We start from the raw sequence: 27,959 nt of genomic DNA on the forward strand, positions 1-27,959 counted from the left end.
TATGACAATGAAATAATAAACTACAATAATTTTAAAATCTGTTGACTGGCATTTAAATTTAAGAAGTAAATGTTCACTCAAGAAATCTGGGCAGGAACACTTTATAACCACATGTATCTGATATTATATTTTGAACCTGCATACTTAATAGAGAAATAGTTTATTTCATACATCATGAATCTCCATTTAACCATAGCTTTTAACTACACTAAAAGGACTCTGTAATATATGAAGAAAATTCACTAACTTAGGTTGACATTTATATTCTAGTGATAACTTTTTACTTTAGTGCTTCAGCAATAATTTATTTCTATACAAACAATATCTTATTGCCTATACATTTACTAGAAAATTGTTCATGAAGGTTCTTGTTAGTAGAGTGTTGCTTCTTGAATTATTTTATGTTTCTTATAGCTACTGTGTAATATCAGGCTGAGGCTATGGGTCATCCAGCTATTGTCTTATATTATTCTGAGTTGACAGCGAGAGAGATGAAATTTCTGAACTGATGTGAACAAAAGTCTAAAAAGTTATTTATTTAATACTTGATTTATTTTACAGAGTCCATCCTTGATTATTTTTATATTATATATAATAATATTACAGGAGTTTTGGGTGTTGGCAGTCATCTAATTGAAGCAGACCGATAATTTCCTAAGCCAAAGAGCGATAAAGAGAGAACTAAAGCTTCCTGCCTCGCTGTCCACAGCTGCCCTCATCACCTTCCTCCCCTGACACATACACACACACACACACACCGTATGCCACACACACCGTGCACCACACACACTGTACACCACACACACACACCTCCTTTGAATTTGTGCACTAAAGCTTCCTGCTTCACTGTCCACAGCTCCCCTCCTCATCACCTTCCTCCCCTCACACACACACACACATACACACACACACACACACCGTACACCACATACACACACACACAAACACACACAACTTTGAATTCATGCACTAAAGCTTCCTGCCTCACTGTCCACGGCTCCCTTCCTCATCACCTTCCTCCTCTGACACACACACACACCACACACAGACACACCCCGCTCCTTTGAACGCATGCACTTAGTGCTATGGTCCTCTCCCAGCAACTGGCTCACAGTTTGCATCCCTACCCCACGCTCCGCCTCCACTATGGCTAGGCCATCATTCCCACCCTCTCATCTCCAGCTCAAGCCATTCACCACAGGTAACTCCTCTGCCCTCACCATTTCTTATCCAGAACCTCTTTTATTTTCAGACAGTTTGTTTTAAACACCCCACCTCACAAGAACCCCAGTCCACTGACAGCTCTGCTTTCTCCACCACCCTCTCCATTATTCACCCTCCTCCAGCTCAGGTTTCGCAGTCCGCTTCAATTAGACAATTGCCAACACCCAAAACTCCTATGATCTGTCTTTTATGTCACACCTGTATGGCAAAACTAAATGAACCCAATTATTTACTTCCTCTGTGTGTCTGGGCTTCACTGATAGCTCAGCTGGTGAAGAATCTGCCTGCAATGCAAGAGACCCCGGTTCGATCCCTGGGTTGGGAAGATTCCCTGGAGAAGGGAAAGGCTACCCACTCCAGTATTCTCTCCTAAAGAATTCTATTGACTGTATAGTCCATGGGGTCGCAAAGAAGTCCATGGGGTCGCAAAGAGTCGGACATGACTGAGAGAATTTCACTTTCTGTGCTTATACCCATTCCCTAGCACTGCCAGGAAAAGTCAGGCAATAGCATGACTTAAAAAATCCTGGAATTTGCCCCCACCAACCTGGAATTTGCCCTTAGCATTGCCTGGAGGTCTCTGGTCAACCCACCTTCCCACATATATGAAGGCTGTGAAACTTCCACCACCCTCAAACTTCCGCTCTGAGCAGGTAACCTTCCCTCTGACCTTAAGGACAAGTTAAAGCCATCAGGAGGGAACGAAAGTGCATGTGGATGCATGTACAACACACACACACACATACACACACACACACATACCCTTATGATTCTGTCCTCCCATTAAAATAACTCCTCCCTCCAGGTTTCAGATTTCCTTTCCTCTCAAGTACATGATGCCCCTGATCATCCCTTCTCTTTCCTGTATTCTCTCCTCTCCTTAAGGATCTCAAATGGCTCCTTCCCAAACACTTTTAAACACATCATTATGATCTCTTCAAGAAACAACAACCAGATGAAAACACCAACTCTTCCACATTTCTCACTAGGTGCTTCATTTTTCCAAGAGGATCCAACCAGTCCATCCTAAGGGAAATCAGTCCTATATATTCATTGGAAGGACTGATGCTGAGGCTGAAGCTCCAATACTTTGGTCACCTGATGCAAAGAACTGACTCACTGGAAAAGACCCTGATGCTGGGCAAGATTGAAGGCAGACAAAGGGAACGACAGAGGATGAGATGGTTGGATGGCATCACCAACTCGATGGACATGAGTTTGAGTGAGCTCCAGGAGTTGGTGATGGACAGGGAAGCCTGGGGTGTTGCGGTCCATGGGGTTAAAGAGTCGGACACGACTGAGCAACTGAACTGAACTGAGGGAAAAAGTCCTCCTGCAGCTCAGTCCAGGTCACTCAGTGCCCTGGTGCTGGGAACATAGATGAGCATATTTTCCATTTTCATCTTACCTGGCCCGTCAGCAGCCTTTGCTACAGTCAACTGCTTGCTTCCTTCACCGCAAAACACGCCTTCTCTTAGCTGTCAGAGCACAGCACTCACCTGGTTTTCCTCCTACTTTCCCATCTGTCCTTCCTCTGACTCCTTTATGGATTCAGCCTGTTCTGCCTGGACATCAGGAGCTGGAGGTTCTCAAGTCGAGACCAGGGGCTCTCTACTCTTCTCTCTCGGTACCCTCAGTTGGGCATCCTCTCCACACCCATGTCTTCAAATATTGCCAGGACTCAGATGGGCCATAATATCATATCTCAGCCCAGACCTCTCTCCTGAGCTTCCATCTCACGCAGCGACCACCTACTTACCATCTCCTTTGATAGGACTCCATCCATCTCAAACCTCAACACATTCAAACCACACTCATCGCCTTCCCTCACAGTCTGTGTTCCCTGGCTCAGTGCCTGGCATCACCACCCATTCACCTGAGTGAGCCAGGAACCTGGGGATCAAGTCTCACCCCTCCCTCTCCCTCATCTCAGACCCAGCTCATCACTGGCTCTACTGCCTGTGTGCACTCCTCCCCACCTCTGCATTGCCACCCTAGCTGTGGCCAGTTACCCCTTTTCTGGATAATTATAACAGCCTATGGGGTCTTTCAACATCAACTTTAGTCTGTACCAATCCAATCGTTCTCTACGTTGAGATCAGGATAATTTTCTCAAAACAGAAATCTGATCACCATCTTCTCAACTCTACAAAACCTTCCACGGTTTTGGAAAGTCAAGATAAGACCTGACTCATTAACACACCCTACAAGGCTCTTCAAGTCTGGCATAACTACCTCTTCAGTCTCTTCTCACAACAGGCTCTCCTGCCTGCATTCTCTGGGACCCAGTCAGAGAGGCTTTTTCTTCCTCAAACGCATGTTCTGCCCTCCTTTCCCAGGGCCTTGCGCTTGCTGCTCTCTTTCCTCTTGGCCTTGTAAAGGCCTCTTCATTCAGAGGCGTTACACTGACTCATCACTTCTTCAGGGAAGACTTCTCTCCCAGAATCGTAACCCTGTTCTGGTACCTCTGCCTCACTTTACCATCTCCTGTTAGACTGTGAGCCCAGAGAAGACAGGGACTGTTTTTATGATTGCCTTGGGCACAAGGGAAACCTTCAAAACTGTTAAACAGTGGCTTCAATAGACATAGGATTCCTTGGCTTCTAATTAAATTGAATTATGCTTATTATAATTGATGATCTCGGTTATCCAGGTCATACAGTCAGCAAAAACAAGACTGGGAGTGACTAGGACTCAGATCATGAACTCCTTATTGCAAAATTCAGACTTGAAGAAAGTAGGGAAAACTACTAGGTCATTCAAGTGTGACCTAAATCAAATCACTTACAGTAGAAGTGACAAATAGATTCAAGGGATTAGATCTGATAGAGTGCCTAAAGAACTATGGACAAAACTATGGACATAGGATTGTATAGGAGGTGGTGACCAAAACCATCACCAAGAAAAAGAAATGCAAAAAGGCAAAATGGTTGTCTGAGGAGGCCTTACAAAGAGCTAAGAAAAGAAGAGAAGCGAAAGGCAAAGGAGAAAAAGAAAGATACACCCATCTGAATGCAGAGTTTCAAAGAATAGCAAGGAGAGATGAGTCTTCTTAAGTGAACAATGCAAATAAAGGAAAACAATAGAATAGGAAAGACCAGCTATCTCTTCAAGAAAATTAGAGATACCAAGGGAACATTTTATGCAAAGATGGGCACAATAAAGGACAGAAACTATGAATAAAACAGAAGCAGAAGAAATTAAGAAGAGATGACAAAACACACAGGAGAGCTGTACAAAAAAATTCTTAATGACCCGGAAAACCACGATGGTGTGATCACTCACCTAGAACCAGACATCCCGGAGTGCAAAGTCAAGCAGGCCTTAGGAAGCATTACTATGAACAAAGCTAGTGGAGGTGATGGAATTCCAGCTGAGTTATTTCAAATCCTAAAAGATGATGCTGTTAAACTGCTGCACTCAATATGCCAACAAATTTGGAAAATCCAGCAGTGGCCACAGGACTGGAAAAGGTTCATTCCAAACCCAAAGAATAAAAATGCCAAAGAATGTTCAAACTACAACACAACTGTACTCATTTCACATGTTAGCAAGGTAATGCTCAAAATCCTTCAAGCTAGGTTTCAATAGTACATGAACCTAGACCTTTCAAATGTACAAGCTGGATTTAGAAAAGGCACAGGAACCAGAGATCAAATTGCCAACATCTGCTGGATCACAGGGAAAATAAGGGAATTCCAGAAAAATATCTACTTCTGCTTTACTGACTATGCCAAAGCCTTTGACTGTGTGGGTCACAAACTGGAAAATATTAAAGAGATGGGAATACCACACCACCCTGCCTGCCTCCTAAGAAACCAGTATGTAGGTTAAGAAGCAACAGATAGAACCAATTTCAAACTAGGAAAGGAGTACGTCAAGGCTGTATATTGTCATCCTGCTTATTTAACTTCTATGCAAAATACATCATGCGAAATGCCAGGCTGAATGAAGCTCAAGTTGTAATCAAGATGGCCAGGAGAAATATCAACAACCTCAGATATGCAAAAGACACCACCCTAATGGCAGAAAGTAAAGAAGAACTAAAGAGCCTCTTGATGAAGGTGAAAGACAAGAGTGAAAAAGCTGACTTAAAACTCAACAGTCTAAACACTAACATCATGGCATCTGGTCCCATTACTTCTTGGCAAATAAATGGGGAAAAAATTGAAACAGTGACAGACTTAATCTTTGGGGGCTCCAAAATCACTGCAGACAGTGACATCAGCCATAAAATTAAAAGATGCTTGTTCCTTGGAAGAAAAGCTTTGACAAACCTAGAGAGTGTATTAAAAAGCAGAGACATTACTTTGCTGACAAAGGTCTGTATACTCAAAGCTATGGTTTTTCCAGTAATCATGTACAGATGTGAGAATTGGACCATAAAGAAGGCTAAGCACTGAAAAGTTGATGCTTTTGAACTGTGGTGTTGAAGAAGACTCTTTAGAGTCCCTAGGACAGCAAGGAGATCAAACCAGTCAATCCTAAAGGGAATCAGTCCTGAATATTCATTGGAAGGACTGAAGCTGAAGCTCCAATACTTTGGCCACCTGATATGAAGAGCTGACTTTTGGACAAGACCCTGATGCTGGGAAAGACTGAAGACAGCGAAGGGGGTGACAAAGGAGAGATGATTGGATGCTATCACTGACAACAGACCTGAGTTTGAGCAAACTCTGGGAGATGGTGAAAGACTGGGAAGCCTGGTGTGCTGCAGTACATGGGGTCACAAAGAGTCAGACATGACCGAGTGACTGAACAACAACAACAAATACTTATTAACCAACTTGTCAGAATAATCTCAGATACTAGAAGGTGTTGGCCAACTGCCATAGGCATAATAAACAAAACACTTGCTTCTCATACTCAGGGTTTTCCTAGCCACAGAATGAGATTCCTCCATTTCATTTGGTTGCAATAGACACAGATACAATTTCCTACCTGGTCTCCTATACTCCGTGCCAGGCCTTTGACCTGGCTGCCTACTCATATACACAAGACATGCTGACCAGTGTTCTCTGACATGGAAGCACAGAAATATGAGACCAGGTCACCATGCTGTCCACCAGATTCCTGAGCCATAACTGCACCCCAATTTCTGAATCTAGTCTTTAGATCCTATTACCACATATTATCTTGCCCAGCTGATCTTCTGGATTGTCAAGGGAAGTTACTCTATCAAGGCTAGCCTGTGAGTGTTTGATCTCCATGCGTCCTTCTCCCAGATGTCCTGGAAACTGAGGCAGAATTTCACCCATACCTAGCTCACCCCAGGAAATTAGAAGACAGACATGCTCATTTCTCTTTTTCCTAGAAAACCCACCACAGAGTCTCTGAAGTTACCCAGGGAAGAGGCCACGTGGACTCTGAGGCCAAAGGACAGAAGTTCAGACAGTTCAGACACGGTGAGTCGTCACAGCACGATCAACCCACAACCCTCTCCTCCTTTAAAGCAGGCTAGTTAAGCCCCTTCATGTTGTCCAGTGTGATCGAATTTCATAAGCAAACAGAGAGCATGTCATACCTTCACTAAATTCAAGACGATGATGGGCGAGCCAAACCTCTGAAGCATCTGGTCAAAGTGAAGGGCAGCCACGTGGGCAAATGGATCTGCCTGATCCACTGGGAGGAAAAAACAAATAAGTACCAGAATGAAAATTATACAGTAAGAATAAAAGCAGCACAGGGTCTTGTTTCACTTTATAATGGTTATAGAAATGTAACTCAATTGATCTTCTGGTAGTTTCATGTCTCAAATTCCTCTTCAGTGCATCATTCTTCATATATTTATTGAATTTGAATGATTCTTACATTTCTGAATATAATTAATTATATTTACATATTTTAAAATATAAATAATTTTCTAGTGGCCAAAATTAAAAATGAAAGTATATAAAGCTGTTGCATAAAAAATACCAGTAGTCCTGATTCTAAATTATCTACTTTTCAGAACCAAAACTCCATGCTTTTATGAAATTTCTGTTGGCAGCAGTTTACTCTCTAATGTGGGTAAAGGAGAGTTACTACTGAAAAGACTGTTCCACTCACAGGTAATAGGTGGCTTAGGCATCATAGTTGAAATGTCCTGTGACCAGTATAAGGGAACTGATCCCCTAACTTGCACATAAGAAGAATAACTTCCTGCAGTAAAAGACATGACAGAAGCGTCGCAGAGCATTTGTTCAGTCTCCACTTCATTTGCAACATCACCCTGGAAAGAAAGGTGCATTTACAGGCGTTTTATATTCTCAGAATTTTTTCAGGGAAAAAAATGTCAAGTACAGAATGAAAATATAATTCCTATTCTTAGGCAATGGCACCCCACCCCAATTCCTATTCTTAGGATATTTTAAAAGAGGTAAGTGCTGATCAATATTTGATGCACATATTAAAAAAGGAAAATCATTAAGATGCAATAAAGGAAGGCAATTAAAAATAGCAGAGAATAGACGAGGGAAAAATCAAATTAATAGCTAATAATACAGATAATAGAGTACAGAGAAGGAGAGAAAAGGAAAACAATTACAAGATATTACAGGAGATTAGTAAGACCAGTGAAATATAAAAATTCAATTCTGAAGACCAAGGAGGAATGAAAGGACAAAAAGTAAGATTCAAATAAAATGCCTGATGGACACAAGAAAAAAAACCTTGAGACAGCTTTACTTATAATGTATATGAGGATTTAACAATAATTTTAGAGGCATTAATAACGTGACTGTTTAATTACCCTTGCTATATCCAAAACTACATAACAGAGCTGCAAAACTCTATTCTTGTCCAGTTGCTCAGTCGTGTCCAACGCTTTGTGACCCCAAGGACTCCAGCTCGCCAGGCTTCCCTACCCATCACCAGCTCCCGGAGCTTGCACAAATTCATGTCCATTGAGTTGGTGATGTCATCCAACCACCTCATCCTCCGTCATCCCCTTCTCCTCCTGCCTTCAATTGTTCCCAGCATCAGGGTCTTTTCCAACGAGTCACTTCTTTGCATCAGGTGGCCAACTACTAGAGTTTCAGCTTCAGCATCAGTCTTCCAATGAATATGCAGGACTGATTTCCTCTGGGATTGACTGGTTTGATCTCCTTGCAGTCCAGGGGACTCTCAAGGGTCTTCTCCAACACCACAGTTCAAAAGCATCAATTCTTCAGCACTCAGCTTTCTTTATAGTCCAACTATCACATACATACATGACTACTGAAAAAACCATAGCTTTGACTATACGGACTTTTCTTGGCAAAATAACATCTCTGTTTTTTAGCACACTATCTAGGTTTGTCATAGCTTTTCTTCCAAGGAGCAAGCATCTCTTAATTTCATGGCTGCAGTCACCATATGCAATGATTTTGGAACCCAAGAAAATAAAGTCTATCACTGTTTCCATTCTTCTCCCATCTATTTGCCATGAAGTGATGGGACCAGATGCTATGCTCTTAGTGTTTTGACTGTTAAGTTTTAAGCCAACTTTTTCACTCTCCTCTTTCACTTTCATCAAGAGGCTCTTTAATTCCTCTTTGCTTTCTGCCATAAGGGTGGTGTCATATGCATATCTGTGGTTATTGATATTTCTCCCACAATCTTGATTTCAGCTTGTGCTTCATCCAGCCCGGCATTTTGCATGATATACTCTGCATATAAGTTAAATAAGCAGGGTGACAATATACAGCTTTGATGTACTCCTTTCCCAATTTGGAATCAGTCCATTGTTCCATATCCAGTTCTAACTGTTGCTTCTTGACCTGAATACAGGTTTCATAGGAGGCAGGTAAAGAGGTCTGGTATTCCCATCTCTTTAACAATTTTCCACAGTTTGTTGTGATTCACACAAAGGCTTGAGCATAGTCAATGAAGCCGAAATAGATGTTTTCCTGGAATTCTCTTGCTTTTTCTATGATCCAAAGCCTTTTCTAAATCCAGCTTGAACATCCGGAAGTTCTTAGTTCATGTACTGTTGAAGCCTTGCTTGGAGCATTTTGAGCATTACTTTGCTAGCGTGTGAAATGAGTGCAATTGTACAGCAGTTTGAACGTTCTTTGGCATTGGGATGAAAACTGATCTTTTTCAGTCCTGGGGCCACCGCTGAGTTTTCCTAATTTCTGACATATTGAGTGCGGCACTTTAACAGCATCATCTTTTAGGATTTGAAATAACTCAGCTGGAATTCCATCACCTTCACTAATTTTGTTCATTGTAATGCTTCTTAAGGCATACTTGACTTCACACTCTGATGTCTGGCTCTAGGTGAGTGATCACACCACTGTGGTTTTCTGGGTCACTAAGACCTCTTTTGGAGAATGGCAACCCACTCCAATACTCTTGCCTGGAAAATCCCATGGATGGAGGAGACTGGTGGGCTGCAGTCCATGGGGTCACGAAGAGTCAGACACTTACTGAGCAACTTCACTTTCACTTTTCACTCTCATGCATTGGAGAAGGAAATGGCAACCCACTCCAGTGTTCTTGCCTGGAGAATCCCAGGGATGGCAGAGCTTGGTAGGCTGCCATCTACGGGGTCACACAGAGTCAGACACGACAGAAGTAACTTAGCAGCAGCAGCAGCAGCAAGACCTCTTTTGTATAGTTCTTCTGTGTATTATTGCCACCTCTTCTTAATGTCTTCTGCTTCTGTTAGGTTCTTACCGTTTCTGTCCTTTATTGTGCCTATCTTTGCATGAAATGCTCCCTTCATATCTCTAATTTTCTTGAAGAGATCTCTAGTTTTCCCCATTCTATTGTTTTCCTCTATTTCTTTGCATTGTTCACTTATGAAGGCTTTCTTATTTCTCCTTGCTATTCTTTGGAACTCTGCATTCAGATGGGTACATCTTTTTTTCTTAAAGCGACAGTTATATCTATGTTCATTGTTGATATGATTTTAAGAACGAATGTTGCTATATTAAGGCAGGATCAAAACCCAATGTCTCACCCAGTCTATCTACTCGATCACACATCAGTGTAAGACTCCAGTTGTCTGTTGCAGAAAGAGACGAAACACTCAAAGCACGCTACATGACCAAAGGCAGAACAGATGAATATGTTGTTTTTTTCCTAGGGATGAGTGGAAGGAGTCTGTCTTGAGCCAAACTAAAGCAGAGGGAAGCGGGTAAAGGGTTTCCAGGCCTTGCTTTACTCAATTTTCTCATCAAGGATGCTTTTCCAAAGAGCGCTCCCCTCCATTTATTCCTTGGGTGGAGATGCTTTGCTATTTTAGTCTCTCCACTAAATATGTACTGCATTTTAAAATCTATTACAGAAATGGCTCATCCTCCAAAACATTAGACATTTTATAACTCCCTAAGGCACTGCATAACGCTATGATAGCTGATTTTTCAGAACATCTATACATTAGTCATATTCCTCACAAGTTTCAGAGGCTCTAGAGAATTCATTATTCTCTTGATAATGTCCCAAACTGAGATATTCCACTTTCTAAAATTCCACTTTGCTTTATCTGTCACCAGAGCTGAAATAAATAGTTAAATTGCCAGCAGGAATCTTACCTCACAGTTTGCACCTCTTTTGAGAAAACGGGTCCCAGCGAACTTACTGGATCTTCTAGCTATTAAAGTGACATACACAGGTCGCCCATAGATCAACAGCTCTTAGAAATCTAGTTAAAGCTGTTTAGCGCTCATGACCATCACACCCAACCAAGAGAATCATTCTGTGTTAAATATATTTTGTTCAGCAGGTTAAAGAACACCAAAAAGCTTCACCCAAGAAATGGAACAGCACTGGGTCTAACTGCTCTTTTGAAGTATGAAGGTATTAAGGTAAAACCAAACCTTACTAAAGAGTGGTTTCCATGAATTTCAGAGGAAATGGTAACCGGATGTAGGGTTATTGGTCAAGGGAAGACCTGTGGTCCCTCCTTGCAGCCAGGTAAGAATGTAAAAGGTACAATTAATCCTTCTTCATTCTTCAGAGACCATACACCTATCAAAGTGACCACCCCTCCATTAACAGGGTGTTTAAATTATGAAGCAATAGCTAATTCTGAGGGAATGGAGTTAGCATAGTACTGTGAGAGCACCCAAATTTGTCACCTAATTGCAAAACTGAACACTGGGAACTGTATAACCAAAATAAAGTTTCAATTAATATTGTCACCTTAGTTAACTTTCTGAACCTCAGTTTCATCTTCTGTAAAATGGTGTAAGTGCAAAAAAAAAAGTAACCAATTTTATTAGGTGGTTGGGAAGACTGGGTTTGGTAATGTGCGCCTGGCTTGTAGCAAACATTCAATGAATAGCAATGACTGTTACCATCATATACATTCCAGAATTCATTAAATGCTTGTTAACTGGGAGACTGGATTCATCATTTCAACTAATGAGCTTTAAAATTATAATCTATGGTGCTATTTACTACTTTAAAGAAACAACCATTTATTGTACTTAATACATGCCAGGCCTGAGTTAGCTCTTGAGAAATAAAAGACAGTTTAGAATTACTTTTTAGAAACTGCCCTTAGAAACTGTAGCACCTTCTCTCTCTTTTTTTTTTTTTTGGATCTGCAGTGGTTTTATTTTTTTTTAATGAAGGTGGTAGAAACTGTGTGTTTTTTCCAGTTTAATTCTACTTTTGGAAAAATATATAGTAATTTGGGGCCAAATCTCATTATTCGGTGAATGATCAAGCAGATAATACCACTCACTGGTTGAAAATGAGTATAAGGTAATGAGCCATTTTACGTGTAACACGTAAATCTCACCAAATTCATTCCAAAAGTCCTCTGCATCTTCATCTAGCCTCTCCTCACCCTCACTTGCCACAAAGGAAGCAAAACAGGTCCTCTCCAAGGCCAACCTCTCCAACTCTACCCTTTGACTCCCTGACTCCACTCCTGTCAATATTCTGGTGCAAGAAAGCACATTATTGGTTTATCACATTCACCCATTCAGTGGTCTCAAGACAACCACTCCTTTGAAGTGTTCACTCTAGGTTTTTAACTAACCTAAGACACAAGGAAGAATGTCAACCAGAAAGCATGCTAAGTGCACAAATGTTCTTCAGGATCTCTAAAAGGGGCAGGAAAAAACTTAACACCACTTCTAAAAAGTAGACATTGCCTTCTTAAGCCTCATAAGAACACATTCACTATACCTAGAAATCAAATAAAACAACAAATGATATTTATAAGATTGATTTACCAGCTTAATACCAAGCTCAACCTATGTCTATTTAATCTATTATGACTCTTCTCAATCCAGATCTTCATTACATTATGCCTGAACCACTGCAATCTTGTCCTAATGCATGTCCCTTGGTCTAGGGTGGATCAGATGGTAAAGAATCTACCAACAATGCAGGAGACCCAGGTTTGATCCCTGGGTTGGGAAGATACCCTGCAGGAGGAAATGGCAATCCAGTCCAGTCTTGCCTGGAGAATTCCATGGACAGAGGAGCCTGGAGGGTTACAGTCCACAGGGTCACAAATAGTGGGACATTATGGAGTGACCAGCACACTTTGAAAATGGTTACCCACCCAAGCTTCCTAAGTACTAATTTGTATGTTACCATTTGAAAAAAACTTTCAAAAATTCTAGCACCAAACCGAAAGTCCTTCATCCGACCATCAAAGTAATCTGGTGACTGGCAGTCTGACTCCTCCCTAACCCATCTCCTTTCCACCCCATTGTGCCTCCCAGGCATTGTATACACAAACCACAAGTACACTCCCATAAATTTTTCCAACTCTACACTCACGATGCTTCCCCAGCCCACAGTCTCACTGCTGAGGCCTGCTTCTTGATCAAGTCAAGCCAAGTTCAACTCTTCCTATGAGCCTGGCCCCATCCTCCCCTCCGGTTAGCGATTCTGCTCCTGCTCTTAGGTAAGAATGACACTTACTACCCACAGCACTTTCTGTGCCCAGAACATTTTCTTCCTTGTTATTTACCTGTCTGTAGACATAATAGATCTGCATTCCTTTGTATTTCAACCACACAGAATGCATAATTATAATCTATCTGCAGGATGCACAGATAATTATAATGATTGTATAATTCACATACAGCTTTCTACAAATGTTATAGCATAAATTTAATAATATCTTAATGCTTTAAAAAAGGATACTTGACTGCCCACAGAATCCATGAATAATGTATAGCAGCCAGTCACGATGGACAGTATTTTTAATTATATCTAGAAGTTCGCCGTTCCACACGTACTTCATGTAAGGCTCACTAGAGATCCCAAATACACCTGAAAAAATAAGAGTTGGTATCAGGAAGATAAGGAAATTGGTTGACATTCAATTCATTTTTAAGCTCTTAAACTTTTGTTTTTTAATTTCAAAATGTCTGATAAATCTCACTGCTGTTTTCAGTGGATATAACTCATCTCACTGCCCAGAACACTGTGCTGATCCTGTACAAAGTTAAAGAAAAAACACATTTTTCTGATCTATGAGAGTTTTGAACCTAGAGAAAAGCAAGCAATTGGGAAATTAAGGACACACGTACAAATACATGAATGAGGCTGACAGCAGGAGCAGTGACTAGGAGCATGGCTCTGGTGTCACAGTGCTGGGTCCACATCAGAGCTCTGCCTCGCCAGCAGGGTGACAGGTGTGACCAAGAGGGTCACTTATTTCAGTGCCCTGTTTGCTCTTGCATGCCCCTTTCGTGTGATTGTTGTAAAGGCAAGTTGATAGTGCACATGAAATGCTCAGAACAAGTCTCGTGTCTTACTCATAATTCCATAAGTGGTAGTTATTACATCAAGCTTTTTTGATATGAGAAAATTAATTTCATCAAGCATCATTTCAGGATATCCAGATAAATTTACTAAATATCAGTAAGTTTTACAAAACTTATATAAAGTACAAAATAAGAAATAAGTATAAAAGCAATGGCTTAAAAGATTGTAACAGTTCTGCTTAGAGACAATCAATACTATTTTTCTTCTCAAAACATGTATGTTAAGAGTGTTTATATATACTCTGACAAATACCCTTTGGTTTTATTTATAAAAAGTAAGCCTTCTCTGCCCCTTCAATGACATTACATTGAGTATGAATAATGGAAAGGAGTCCTGTCTTTGTTACTTACCAGCTCTGTGACCTTTGGCAAGTTACATAACATCTCAGAACCTCAATTTTCTAAACTGTAAAATGATGATACCACTCACCTCAGAGATATAATCCAGATTAAAAAAATATATAATATATGCAAAGTGACTAACATGCTGCCTGACACATTAGAGACTTTTTAAAAAATGTATTATTTTCCTTTTCTACCTACGCAGACAACTTTTGCCCTCACTTTCTCTTTCCTATCAGTTTCTCCCTGTGTAGTAGGAGAATAATGTGTCCCTTCCCCACAGAAAAATATCTATGTTCTAATCACTAGAGCCCATGAGTAAGTTATGTCATGTGGCAAGGAGAAATTAAAGCTGCAGATGGAATTAAGGTTGCTAATTAAGATGGGCAGACTATTCTGAATTGTCCAAGAGGGCCCACTGTAATCACGTGGGCATTGTGTGTTAAAGAGGGGAACGGGAGTGAGAGTGTCAGAGTGACGTCATGTGGGCAATCCTCGGCCAGCCATTGCTGGCTCTGAAGATGGAAAGGGCAAGGAAATGGCTTTTTCCTTAGGGTCTCAAGAAAGAAATGCAGCCTTACCAACACTCTAACTCTAGCCCACCAAGATCTCTTTTGGACTTTTGACTTCTGTAGGATAATAAATGTGTATAGTTTTAAGTCACTTAATTTGTGGAAATTTCTTACAGCAGTCATAAAAACCTAATACACAGTGTATTCATATCTATCAAGCAGAACTGCTCGAGCGATAGTAAAAAGTTAGGTAGATTTTGGAGTCTTAATTCAGATCTCAGTACAGATATTCAGATTCGCATGGGAGATGACACACACTGCATACTTACTAATGCTTTTAGCTTTTCTATCACTAAGCACAATATTTAGAAGAAATGATGTGACAAATACTCAGGTACACATTATCTTACCCTCCACCTGCCTCGAGTGGCACAGATCACAATTCAGATGAACCACAGCAAATTTCTGTGATCTAGATGTTTTGGGGTAGGGAGGGTGCACAGGGTTTTGCTTTAGCTCAAGTGACAGTCAGTCTAATAAATGAACAAGAGTCAAAGGCAATGAACAGAGATGGCATTCAGTTGAAGTAAGTCTCAGTCTTCTTAGAGTGGACCAGAACTTCTGGCAAAAGGCTAACAGAGCACAGCCTCTTCCTGAGTGTCCTGCAAGGACAAACCTTCTGGAACCTACCTTCGACCTCTGCACCCACATCTTCATCGCTGTCACAGAAGTGGCACTGAGGAAGGGACCCAAAGACACTACAGACTTTTCGTTTCCACAGTAAGGCCAATTCAGCTAAACTGTCTTAACTTTACGTTTGAAGCAATGCCTTCACAACATTCACTCTGGCAATGTCTCTGGCCTTAGAGTGCTAGACCAATCCCTAAATCTAGAGATAAAGGTATCCATTCTGCTGTGTGGCTGGTCAGTCCCAGATCCCCAGGGTCACCCTAGACCAGTCACACACAGGTCCTGCAGTAACCCCACAACAGTCCTGACAGAAGCAGGCTGTGGGAGGGACAGGTGGGTCAAACTGAGACCAATCATGTCAGAACAGCCTCTGACCTTCTGCAAGGGTTCCTCTGGACACTGGCCTTGTGATCTTAACCTCTAGGTCTCGGCCTCCTACTTATCATGTATTTATTTGAAAGCAGCATTACACCTCCTGAGTAGCTTTTTATGAGGATTAGAGATATGATACATAAATGTCTAGGCTGCAACAGGAAACCCAGGGTAACTTTTTTCTACAATTCAAGTTATACACAATTGGTCTCTATAAAGAAAAATAGGTGGTGGTGTGTATTCTTCAATATTTAAAAAGAAAATTCTCCAGCCAAAGACTAAAGTTGAATGAATTCCATAAAAGGTGCATAAAATTTTGCTAGAAAACATCAGCATACAATTTTCTGCCTTTCCCACAAATGAAATCAATTTGGTGATACATGATCTCTGGACTTCCCTGGTAGCTTAGGCAGTAAACAATCTGTCTGCAATGCAGGAGACCCAGGTTCAATTCCTGGGTCGGGAAGATCCCCTGGAGAAGGAAATGACAAGCCACTCAGGTATTCTTGCCTGGAGAATCCCATGGACAGAGGAGCCTGGCAGACTTAGCGACTAAACCACCACCATGATCTCTATAAAAATGAATTCATTTATATGAATTCATATATCTGAAGCAACTTCATGAAAAGACAAAGAACAAATAAGAAAGGAGAAATATGAAGGAAATGTGAGTGAATTTAATGAGATGCCGTTTCATAGATGTCACATTAACATATATTGGATGTGCTGAAAACCACCTACCGTTTCCACCCTGTGTAATCAATCCTTCATCTTCAAAGATGTCGAAACTTTCCTGGCGAGTCTGGGTGGTTTCTGACTTTAACATCTCCAGGGGCATTCGCAAGACTGTGAGATTATACTGAAGTGAGTGGGACAAATCATAGCTATAACTGAGAAGAGAAAGCTTAATAAGAATTAGAAAAGCAAAACATATTTCATAATTTTGGCTCCCAGAAGGAATTAAAACCTATGAACTAAATTAGTTAGCACCTAATTATGAACTGAATTAGTTAGCACCAACAACAGAAGCGATGTTGTTCAAATAAGCACCTTAAACATAGTAAATCATGAATATAATTGGAAATTTAAAAATCATTACATGACTTAGGCATTTGCATAACTAGAAATACACAATAAAATGTTAGTAACCTACATTCACTGATTTGCATATGCACTTTGTGCTTCACACTGAAATTAATCTAACTTCATAGTTTTGTATAACAAAGTCACACTTTTATATTTATCTAAATGGACTATTAAAAATGCTATAATATCCACGCTAATAGTATTATACAAGGTCTGTACTCTAGTTTACCTGAATGAAAATAATTATATTAATTACTAAAGGTGGCACCATAATTTATTTAGTAATAAAATAAGAATAAGTGAATAACACAAGCCACTAGAGTGATACATGTTTGAGAAGCATGTCATTAAAAAAATTATAAGTCTGTGCAAATAAAATTTATACAAAATCAACTTTTATAAGTATCTTAAGCTATATATTTTTAGCACAGAATTTCAGACAGTATCTAGAATTTCTTAAGTTATACAAATTTGAAAGTATTCTAGTCATACTTTAAAATAGTTACAACTTCAGATTCTCACACATTATTATTTCTTCTTTAGTTTATTAATATAATTTGAAATTGATTTTTATTTAATCTGTTAAATTTAAATCTACCACATTTTCTTGATAGAGCCATTAATTTTATTAGCATTTGATCTCAGAGAGATAAAAACTGTATTAAGAAGTTGGTTTCTCAATCCCATATGCAAGAGCATAAAAAAACCTTTGCAATAAATTTAACCAAAGAGGTAAAAGATCTATATACTGAAAATTATAAGACATGAATAAAATAAACGAATAAGACACAAATAAATGGAAAGGTATCCAGTGTTCATGGAGTGAGTGAAAGTCGCTCAGTCGTGTTCAACTCTTTGTGACCCCATGGACTATATAGTCCATGGAATTCTCCAGGCCAGAATACTAGATTGGGTAGCCTTTCCCTTCTCCAGGGGATCTTCCCAAGCCAGGGATCAAACCGAGATCTCCCACATTGCAGACAGATTCTTTACTAGCTGAGCCATAAGAGAAACCCAGTGTTCATGAAACAGAAGAATACTGTGTAAATAACCATACTACCCAAAGCCATCTACAGATTCAATACAATCTGTATCAAAATTCCAATTACATTTTCCACAGGAATAGAAAAAAACAATTCTAAAATTTGTATGGAACCACAGAAGACTCCTAATAGTCAAAGCACTCTTAAGAAAGAAGAACAAAGCTGGAGGTATCAAACTTCATCACAAAGTTACAGCATCAAAACAGCATGTTACAAGATAAAAAAGACACCTAGACCAATTGGAGAAGGAAATGGCAACCCACTCCAGTGTTCTTGCCTGGGAATCCCAGGGATGAGGGAGCCTGGTGGGCTGCCGTCTATGGGGTCGCACAGAGTCAGACACGACTGAAGTGACTTAGCAGCAGACCAATGGAACAGAATTGAGAGCCTGAAATAAAACCACTCGGATACAGTCAACTAAAAATTTGACCAGGCAGCCAAAAAGATGAATGGAGAAAGGATGGGCTTCCCTGGTGGCTCAGACAGTAAAGAATCTACCTCCAATACAATGCAGGAGACCCAGGTTTGATCCCCGGGTTGGAAAGATCCCCCTGGAGAAGGGAATGGCCACCTGTTCCAGTATTCTTGCCTGGAGAATTCCATGAACAGTGTAGCTTGGCGGGCTACAGTCCATGGGGTCTCAATGAGTTGGACATGACTGAGCGACTGACAACCCCTTTTCCAAAAGACAAATGGAGAAAGGATAGTCTCTTCAATAAATGTATTAGGAAAACTGGACAACCACCTGCAGAAGAATGAAACTGGACCCCTGTCTTACACCACTCACAAAAATCCACTCAAAATGGATTAAAGACTTAAATGTAAGACCTGAAACTATAAACAAATAAAAGAAAACACAGGGAAAAGCTCCTTGACATTGGTCTTCACAAATATTATTTTTGGACATGATACCAAAAGTGCAAGCAACAAAAGCAAAAACAAATGAAACATCAAAATAAAACGCTTTGCACAGAGAAAGAGTGAGTGAGAAAATAAAGAGGCGACTTTTTGAATGGGAGGAAATATTCGCAAACCACCTAACTGTTAATGGGTTGACAGCCAAAATACATAAGGAACTCATACAACTCAACAACAAACAAATAATCCAATTTTAAAATGGGCAAACGACTTGAATAGACATTTCCCCAAAGAAGACACACAAATGGCCAATAAATGCATGAAAAGATGCTCACCATCACATTGGGAAATGCAAATCAAGACAACAATGAGATATCACTTCATACCTATTAGAATGGCTATTATTAAAACAAGAAACGGCAGGGTTGGCAAGGATGTGGAGAAAAGAGAACTCTTTGCACTGCTGGTGGGAACATAAATTGGTGCAGCCATTATGGAAAATAAAATAGCAGTTCCTTAAAAATTAAAAGCAGAACTACCATTGGATCCAGAAATCCCATTTCTGGTTATATATCCAAAAGAAAAAAGATCACCATCTCAAAGAGCTATCTGCACCCCCATGCTTACTGTAGAATTAATCAAAATACCCAGATGAGGCAACAACCACAAATGAACACATTAATAAATTAACAAAGGAACAGATAAATAAAATATAGGGTATATAAAAAAAATGGTAGTTGCCAGTGGCTGGGGGAAATGGAGAACTATCAGTCAAAGAGTACAAACTCTTAGCCATAAGATAAATAAGATCTGGTTATCTAACATACAGCATGGTAACTATAATTACACCCATGGCAGATTCATGTTGATGTATGGCAAAACCAATACAATATTGTAAAGTAATTAGCCTCCAATTAAAATAAATAAATTTAAAACAAAACAAAACAAAAAAAAGAATGAAAAAAAAACAACAACACTGAATTATGTGCTTGAAATGTGTTAAGGCGGTAAATCAAGTGTTATCAGTACACACACACAAAAATCACAACTGTGTGATGGGATGAAGGTGTTAACTAACACTGTGGTAATCATTCTGTGATACATCCATGTATCTAGTCATCACATTGTACGACTTAAACTTACAGATGTCAGTAATATCTCAATAAAGCTGGGGGCGGGGTGAGAAACTGGGCTTTTACTTTTAACAATCAACTTCTCCTATTTAAAACAACTGATTTATCCTAGCTGAATCTTAATGTAATACAACCTTTTTTAAAGTCTTTAACCTCGTATTTTTTACTTATGGGATAACTTGATAAGAACTCAGTAGGAGAATGCAGATGAACTTGAAAACCATGAAGGAGAAATCCCTTCTAACAGCTGAGCTCCACTGAGCTTCAGTAATACCTCAGAGACTATAAACAATTAAGCAATAATGGCTGGAAAGCAAATGATGGAGACAAATACAATGGAGATATACTTTCAATAAACATTTGTGGAAGTGAAAATTATTTCTTTAGAAGCCCTTCACTATACTATTGCTAAATTAATTAACTTTCTTCAGTTTCACATCATGAAGACATAATCCACTCTACATAGTAAACGTTTTTATTTCATAAATAAATAAATAAATGGTTAACTATATTAAGAGTTTAAAAATAAATTTAAAATAATGCAAAGCACCCTAACAGTACATAATGCCAACGGCTACAACACTCTGGGTCCTCTTAGTCCTACGACCCAAGTCCACTGATTGCGATTTTGTGTTCTACATTTTACCTTGGACGTTGTAAGTGACAGAATTCTCCATGCAGCACAATAACTTGCTATATACCTGGCCTACATATTGGTCACTTCAGTGATGGTATAACACTCTCCCAGGATGCTCTGCCATAATTTATTGCTTATTTTTCAATTCACCATATTTGGGTTGTCCCTGCATTGGTTGGTTTGCTTGTTTGGGCCACGATAGAGACGCTATCTGTAAAGCTGGTGCCTTTACAAACAGGGACTAATATTTTCCCTCCTGATTTATTTTCTTCAGATATATTTTCATACATACTTGATGCTACATTCCTCCCCAGGAAAATCATTAATTTACAATGCCAACAACAATATGTTGGTACTGCAAAAGTTCTCCCTATTTTGAGTTTATTTTTACCTTTTACTAGACTGTTAACTGAAAACTGTGAAACGGTTACAACTCTACATACAGACTTTTAAAAAATTTATTTATTTTAATTGGAGGATAATTACTTTACAATATTGCAATGCTTCTTGCCATACATTGACATGAGTCAACCACAGGTATACATGTGTCCCCCTCAACCCTGAATCCCCCTCCCACCTCCCTGTATATAGACAATGCAGATTTAATTTTTGTAATTCAAAATCACAAAATAAGCCATTACAGTGTATTGAGTAGAGATCCCTGTGCTATACGGTAAGTCCTTATTAGTTGTCTATTTTACATATAATAGGGTGTGTATGTCAATTCCAATCTCCCAATTTTCCTCTCCTCACTTAACCTTAGCAATATAAGTTTGTTTTCTATATCTATGACCAATTCTTTGTAATGGCCTATATGGGAAAAGAATCTTAAAAAAAAACAGAGTAGATACACATATCCCCTCCCCCATACAGCTGACTCATGCTGTTGTACAGCAGAAACTAACACAATATTGTAGATCAACTATACTCCAATAAAAATTTTTTAAAATTTGCAGAAATAGACATGATTTTCAATATTTATTTTGTTAATGTTTTACAGTTTGGCCCTTAATTAATTCAACAACTGTGTGTTTATGTGCTAATCTTTAGATTTAGTACCTTGTGACATTTTCTATTTGGTGTACTAGATGAAAGTATATTTGAGAACTGGCAATAAAATTATTAATAGAGTGCTTCTTGCCAGTCCTACAGGAGTAAGTAATTTAATTTCTTCAATCTTTAATTTGTTCTTATGTAAAAAATAAAAGATCAGTGTATAATTTTAAATTATTATTGCCACTCTCATTTGAATAAAGGATGCAGGAATTTTAAATTTTCCTGTTTCAGAGATAATGATAATATTGAAAACTTCAGAAGTATAAATATCTTCAAACTCAAAAAAAATTACAAAATAAAAGTATTTCTTTAAAATCATAATGAAAAGATGATTGTTCATAGTAAGAATAATTACCATTTAATTTATCCATTCAAAATTTCAAAAATTAGATTTTTTAAAGGAGGAATACTTGTATTTATATTATTTCAGATGAAAAGATTTGGCTATTTTTTTAAAAAAGAATAATCAAAGTACTACTGTGTCCTCTGATTCTCTTTTTACCCTGTAGGAAATAATATAAACATTTAAGAGACTGACAGGAGTAAAACTAAGCTCAAACTTACCTAAAGTAAAAATTGCTGGATAGGTCCACATTTTGGAATATTCGTAGATACCTTAAAAAAATGATTACTATAGTTAACAATATGATGACTACAGTTACCGCTGCTATGATATATATGAAAGTTAAGAGAGTAGATCCTAAAAGTTCTCATCACAGGAAAAAAAATGTTCTTTTTATTGTGTCTTTATGAGATGATGGATGCTAACTACACCTATCGTGGTCATCATTTCACAATATACATACGTCAAATCATTATGCTGAACACCTTAAACTTGCACAGTGGTATATGTCAATTTTATCTCAATAAAACTGGGAAAAAATGACAGAAAACTACATGAAATAATTTTTTTCAGTTAGTATAAGACAAAATTCAACTTTATCTGCTAAACTCTTACTCTTGTCTGAAACAAAATTATTTTTTTACCCCACTTCCAAACATCAAAGATAGTGTCACAAAGTTCCAGAAAACCACTATCTAAGAAGGTTTTAAGCAAGAAAACCACCTCACCTTTAAATTCTGGTTCATGTTCTAGAACAACACTATGAAGGTACAAAGTGTAATTAAAACCTAAGCTGCTATCTTCCCTAAAAATTCAAACATGCCTAACTTTGTTCCATTTTGAGTCTTTATAATATCAAACCAATTCTAGCATTTTCTCTATCAATGTATTATTTATTAACAGTCTTTCCCCATACGCCCAAGTTTCCAATCATTTCCCCAAAAAACTTTTTGAAGCTTTCAAATGCATAGAAAAATTAGGGGTGCGGGGAAATAGTATAATGAATAGCAGTATGTCCTTCACCTGAATTCACTGTTAAATATTTCTCCTTATACATACATACATTCTCTGTCTTTAAATACACAAGTACATTTTATTTTTCTAAACCATTTACAGTAAGAAGCAGATATGATGACAGTCCTAAAATTATATATCTTAATATTACGCAACTACTATGAACAAGGACAATCTCCTAAATAACCACAATGTCACTATACACTCAAAATTTAACACTGATCCGATACTTCTAGTATATAGTTCATATAAAACCATTCCAGTGAAGTCCTTTAAAGCTCTGTGCCTGTGTGTGTACACATTGTGCACATATTTTAACCCAGGATCCAACAGAAATTCAAGTGCTGCACTTTGTCATGTTTATTCTAAAATCTTACTCTCTGGCTCTTCCTGTATTTCACGACACTGACATTCCTGAAGGGTCTGGGCCAGTTGTCTTACAGAAAGTCCCACATATGGATTTGTCTGATTATTTTCCTCATGCTTAGATCCAATTTAAATATTTTTATCATGCTTAGATTCAATTTAAATATTTTTAGTAAGAAAACTACACAGGCTAGTGGTGTCCTTCCCACTGCTTCATATTAAGAGGCAAATAATGTCAGTTTTGTCTCATTATTGGTGATGCCAAGTTTGATCATTTGGTTAAGTGTGTTTATCATTTTTTTCTCTTTGTAAATAATAAAAATATTCATGAAGTACAGTATGTTGAGACATTCATGAAGTACAGTATGTCAACAATAACCTCTCATCTAATGGTTTTAGCAGCCATTATTGATTCTTGCCCAAATCAATTATCATAATGCAGGGTCTTCAATAGCGCCTGAACAAAAGCTGTAGCATTCTGAGCCTCTATTTACATTTTAACATTTATAATCTATCGACTATATTTTGATTTTCAATTGGTCTACAGATACAAAAACAGCAGTTACTGTCAGTACATACCTAGCTTCATCAGGATGACTAATCCGCACAGAATCATTGGGTATATAGATCATATTTGTATCTTCAATCTTATATACTGCATGACCGCCAATATCTGCCATCTTCCTCCTTTTGGTTATTAACACAATATAATAGCCTTCTAAAAACCTGACGAAACCTACACAACAACAACAACAAAACAGAAAGATAAATACATCTCCTAAACTTAGCAATGCTTTCAGATACATATTTAAAAGGCTAAAAGACTTTGACATATTTCCTGCTTTATTATTTCTCTGATTTACAGCCATACAAATTTTCAGCTGTTTTAGAATTATTCTCTAGAAATATTTATCTCACTTAAAAATACTACTCTGAACAATTTGATTATAAGAAGACCATACGTGTTAAGGTTCAGTAACGCTAAAATCCCAACTACACACTAGTTACCATACAGTCTTGGTTAAAAATGTTCTGGCTCCCAGAACTTTTGCTTTGGGAGTTAAAATGAATTCTCTCGGTGGTTGGGGGGAGGGAGAGGGGCACACTTTTTTTTTTTTTATTGTCACCCTGCTTATTTAATTTTATTTTATTTTTAAACTTTACAATATTGTATTGGTTTAGCCAAATATCGAAATGAATCCGTCACAGGTATACATGTGTTCCCCATCCTGAACCCTCCTCCCTCCCCATACCATCCCTCTGGGTCATCCCAGTGCACCAGCCCCAAGCATCCAGTATCGTGCATCAAACCTGGACTGGAGACTCGTTTCATATATGATATTACACGTATTTTAATGCCATTCTCCCATATCATCCCACCCTCTCCCTCTCCCAGAGAGTCCAAAAGTCTGTTCTATACATCAGTGTCTCTTTTGCTGTCTCGTATACAGGATTATTGTTACCATCTTTCTAAACTCCATATATATGCGTTAGTATACTGTATTGGTGAACCGGCTATGTGAGGAGCTCAGCAGACCCTCTCCCCAGTGACTGGTGAAAATTATAAAAACAAAACACTGAGAGTTTCTGGAAATTCTCCTAATGGCATACAGCAAATGGAGAAACATTAATTCAAAACAATCTACTAGATCTTGGAAAGATCAGCCAGTCTGTGGCATCCGAACCATAGCTTGCTTCCTTCCCTATCCCCTTCTCCCAATTCAGTGTAACGGGTGTCTACTTCCCAGCAGGTGTCCCCAAAGACAGTACCCGCTCTCCCCTCTCCAGCTCTCAGTCTAGGGCCCTGGTTTCTGCTCAGGAGGTGCAGGCCACCAGCGTTTCTCATCCCCTCCAGCTCTGTGCTGCAAATCCTTTATTCCAGGCAAGCACACCTGACACCAGGGGCTCCTTTCTTCCACCGGCTCTTGTAGAGTGAGGCTCTACCCCAGTACAGATACGGGATCCTGTCACCCCAGCTCACTCACTGTGGGAGTCAGATAATGGTCACACACTGCTGACTTCCTGCCAGAAACAACGGAGGCCAGAAGGCTGTGGGGCAACTTATTCAAAGCACTGAAAGAAAAACTCAGCCAAGGCTCTTACACATACAGCCTAATGTTTTTTCAAAACTAACTTTCCTGTGTGTGCGTGTGGGAGTCCCACTTGCACTTGCCCTCTCTCTCTCTCTCTCTCCGAGTGTTGCACTCTATAAAGTCTGAGCTAGAATCTTGGGGCTATAAATTTTTGCTCTAGAATTGGCAAATACCCATAGTCTCTGCTGTGTTATTCTTAGCTGAGATTAGTAATTGAACGTATTAATGTAAATGAGCCAAAATACTTAACTGAAAGATACCATAAGGATTTTAATGAACCACGTTGCTGCTGTTGCTGCTGCTAAGTCGCTTCAGTCGTGTCCGACTCTGTGTGACCCCATAGACGGCAGCCCACCAGGCTCCCCCATCCCTGGGATTCTCCAGGCAATAACACTGAAGTGGGTTACCATTTCCTTCTCCAATGCATGAAAGTGAAAAGTGAAAGTGAAATCACTCAGTTGTGTCCGACTCCTAGCGACCCCATGGACTGCAGCCTACCAGGTTCCTCCGTGCATGGGATTTTCCAGGCAAGAGTACTGGAGTGGGGTGCCATTGCCTTCTCCAAATGAACCACGTTACTGCTATTAAAATATTTTGGGGAAAAAAAGGGAAAAAAAATAAAAAATAAATAAAATAAAATATTTTGGAGAGCCACAAAGTGCATTTTTTTTAAATGTTCATTTGTGCTCCTCCCCACTAGAGGGAAATGGCAACACACTCCCCAGTATTATGGAGAATTCCACAGATATAGGAGCCTGGTGGGCTACAGTCCATAGGGTCACAAAGAGTCAAACATGACTTTCATGTCATGTTTGGCTACTTTCACTTGTAGACTAGCTCAAAATTCCCTGACTAAAGCTGAAGGACATAAAATAGGAAATAAAGCTTAATGTCAATCTCATTAAAAGCAAGTTAGGAAGCAGTTATCCTTTAGGAAGGCCAAAACCTACAAAATCAAGGGTCCTGGAAGCAGCATAAAAACCCAAAAAGGGAATCTAATTGAGTTTAAGTAATAAATATTTCCAAGACAAATCAGTTTTCCTTTTGTTCTTGTTATGTATTTTTTATATAAGGAAAAAACCTCTCTGTGATAAGTTCCCCCAACCTGCATTCCAATTGAATTTTAATTTTATGTTTTCAATTCTAGACTATTTCATCCTACATATCCCTTTATATTTTTAATAAATATACTGTACAAAAGAACACTCTCTACCAGCATAAGTGCTTTTTGCATATTATGAGATTATTTTCTTTTTACTACTAATTGGAAATGTCACTCATTTTTTTTTTTAAAGGTTCCCATCAAATACAGCCAACAGTTAAAAGGCTTCAGTCTGGCACAGACCTCTGTCAAAAGTCAGCCTCATCATCATTTTAACACATGAGAAACCAGGACAAGTTTTTTCATCTTCATTCTATGCACTTCTGATCCCAGACCAATTTCCCCAAGTTCTTCCCAGAAGCCTAGACGACGGTCATCATGCAAAAGTGACTTCTTTTTCTCCAAGTAGAGAAGGCCGGCTGTGTCGTTTGTGATGGACACCAAGCAAAGTAAATAAAAAGGGGCAGTGTGAGAGGATGGAGTGCTGTGGCGTTCTGGGGGCTGGAGAGGATCCCACAGGCTCACCAACAGGGAAGAGGGCAGTATCCTGTTGGGTCACCTTGTCAGCTCGTCACTGTCTTCAGAGCCTCTCTGCACTCTGACAGAGACGTATCAAAAACCACAAGGGACCGAAGTGACACTCTAACACCAAGTCTATCGTCCCTCACGAGTCGAGGCCCACGGCATTGCCGTTTTCCCCTCCTCTTGACTCTGCAATCTGTTTCTAAGGGTGCTGCTCTAAAGAGCAACCAAGCCCATCACGTAGTCTACTATGAAGACACTTACTCTACCACTCCCCTTCAGCCTACTAGCAGCTTACAAGCGTATCCTCTCACTGGTGACACAGGCAGAAAAAGGACATATACCAAAAGGAACTGGATGGTCAGAGTACCGAGAGTAGTAAGGACTACAGGCCTCCACCCAAACATCCCAGGACCACATCACAAACTGAGTGAGAGCGACTAACGCTTTTCACTTTCACACAGTCTTGGAACCACTGCTGAGGTCAACATAATATTCCCATCACTCCAAAAACACCCCCTCAGGCTCCTCCGATGTCCATCCACCCTTCCCACCCCCAGCACCTGGCGCCCACTGATTGATTTTCTGACTCTGCAGATTTGCCTTCTGTAGTATGTCACAGGCAGGAGCTTAAAAACAAAAAAACAAAACTGGGTGAGCAATGCTCACGACCTATCTGCTGTCAAGCCACAATGGAACAAGTCACAAATGGGCACCACAGCTACAGGGCAGGCCCAATCCATGTCTAGGGACCAGAGACGGTCCATGAGCTTTCAGTAGCCGTCCATGCAAAGAAACGCAAACGAACTGAAAGGGAGGGCTCAGGAACATCAGAGTTCATCATCAACGAGCCTGCCTGGAA

At 39.4% G+C, this 27,959-nt stretch overlaps 1 protein-coding gene across 11 annotated transcripts in view; it reads right to left on the reverse strand.

Moving 5' to 3' along the window:
* FIG4 (FIG4 phosphoinositide 5-phosphatase) overlaps window positions 1–27,959 on the reverse strand; it is a 172,298-nt gene that overhangs the window by 91,619 nt on the left and 52,720 nt on the right. For all 11 annotated transcript variants that reach the window (XM_086317377.1, XM_086317375.1, XM_086317368.1 and 8 more), the window contains 7 exons: window positions 23,960–24,116; window positions 22,222–22,272; window positions 16,586–16,734; window positions 13,303–13,431; window positions 10,725–10,825; window positions 7,273–7,435; window positions 6,749–6,846 (listed from right to left, as the gene is read on the reverse strand). In XM_086317377.1, coding sequence (XP_086173503.1) covers window positions 6,749–6,846; window positions 7,273–7,435; window positions 10,725–10,825; window positions 13,303–13,431; window positions 16,586–16,734; window positions 22,222–22,272; window positions 23,960–24,060 — 792 coding nt within the window. In that variant the 5' untranslated portion in view covers window positions 24,061–24,116. The remainder of the gene's footprint in view (window positions 1–6,748; window positions 6,847–7,272; window positions 7,436–10,724; window positions 10,826–13,302; window positions 13,432–16,585; window positions 16,735–22,221; window positions 22,273–23,959; window positions 24,117–27,959) is intronic.

Source organism: Bos grunniens, chromosome 9, assembly GCF_055505025.1.
Source record: "Bos grunniens cultivar Pamir isolate PY7600 chromosome 9, Bosgru_T2T1.0, whole genome shotgun sequence".
In the NCBI taxonomy this organism is placed as follows: Eukaryota; Metazoa; Chordata; class Mammalia; order Artiodactyla; family Bovidae; genus Bos; species Bos grunniens.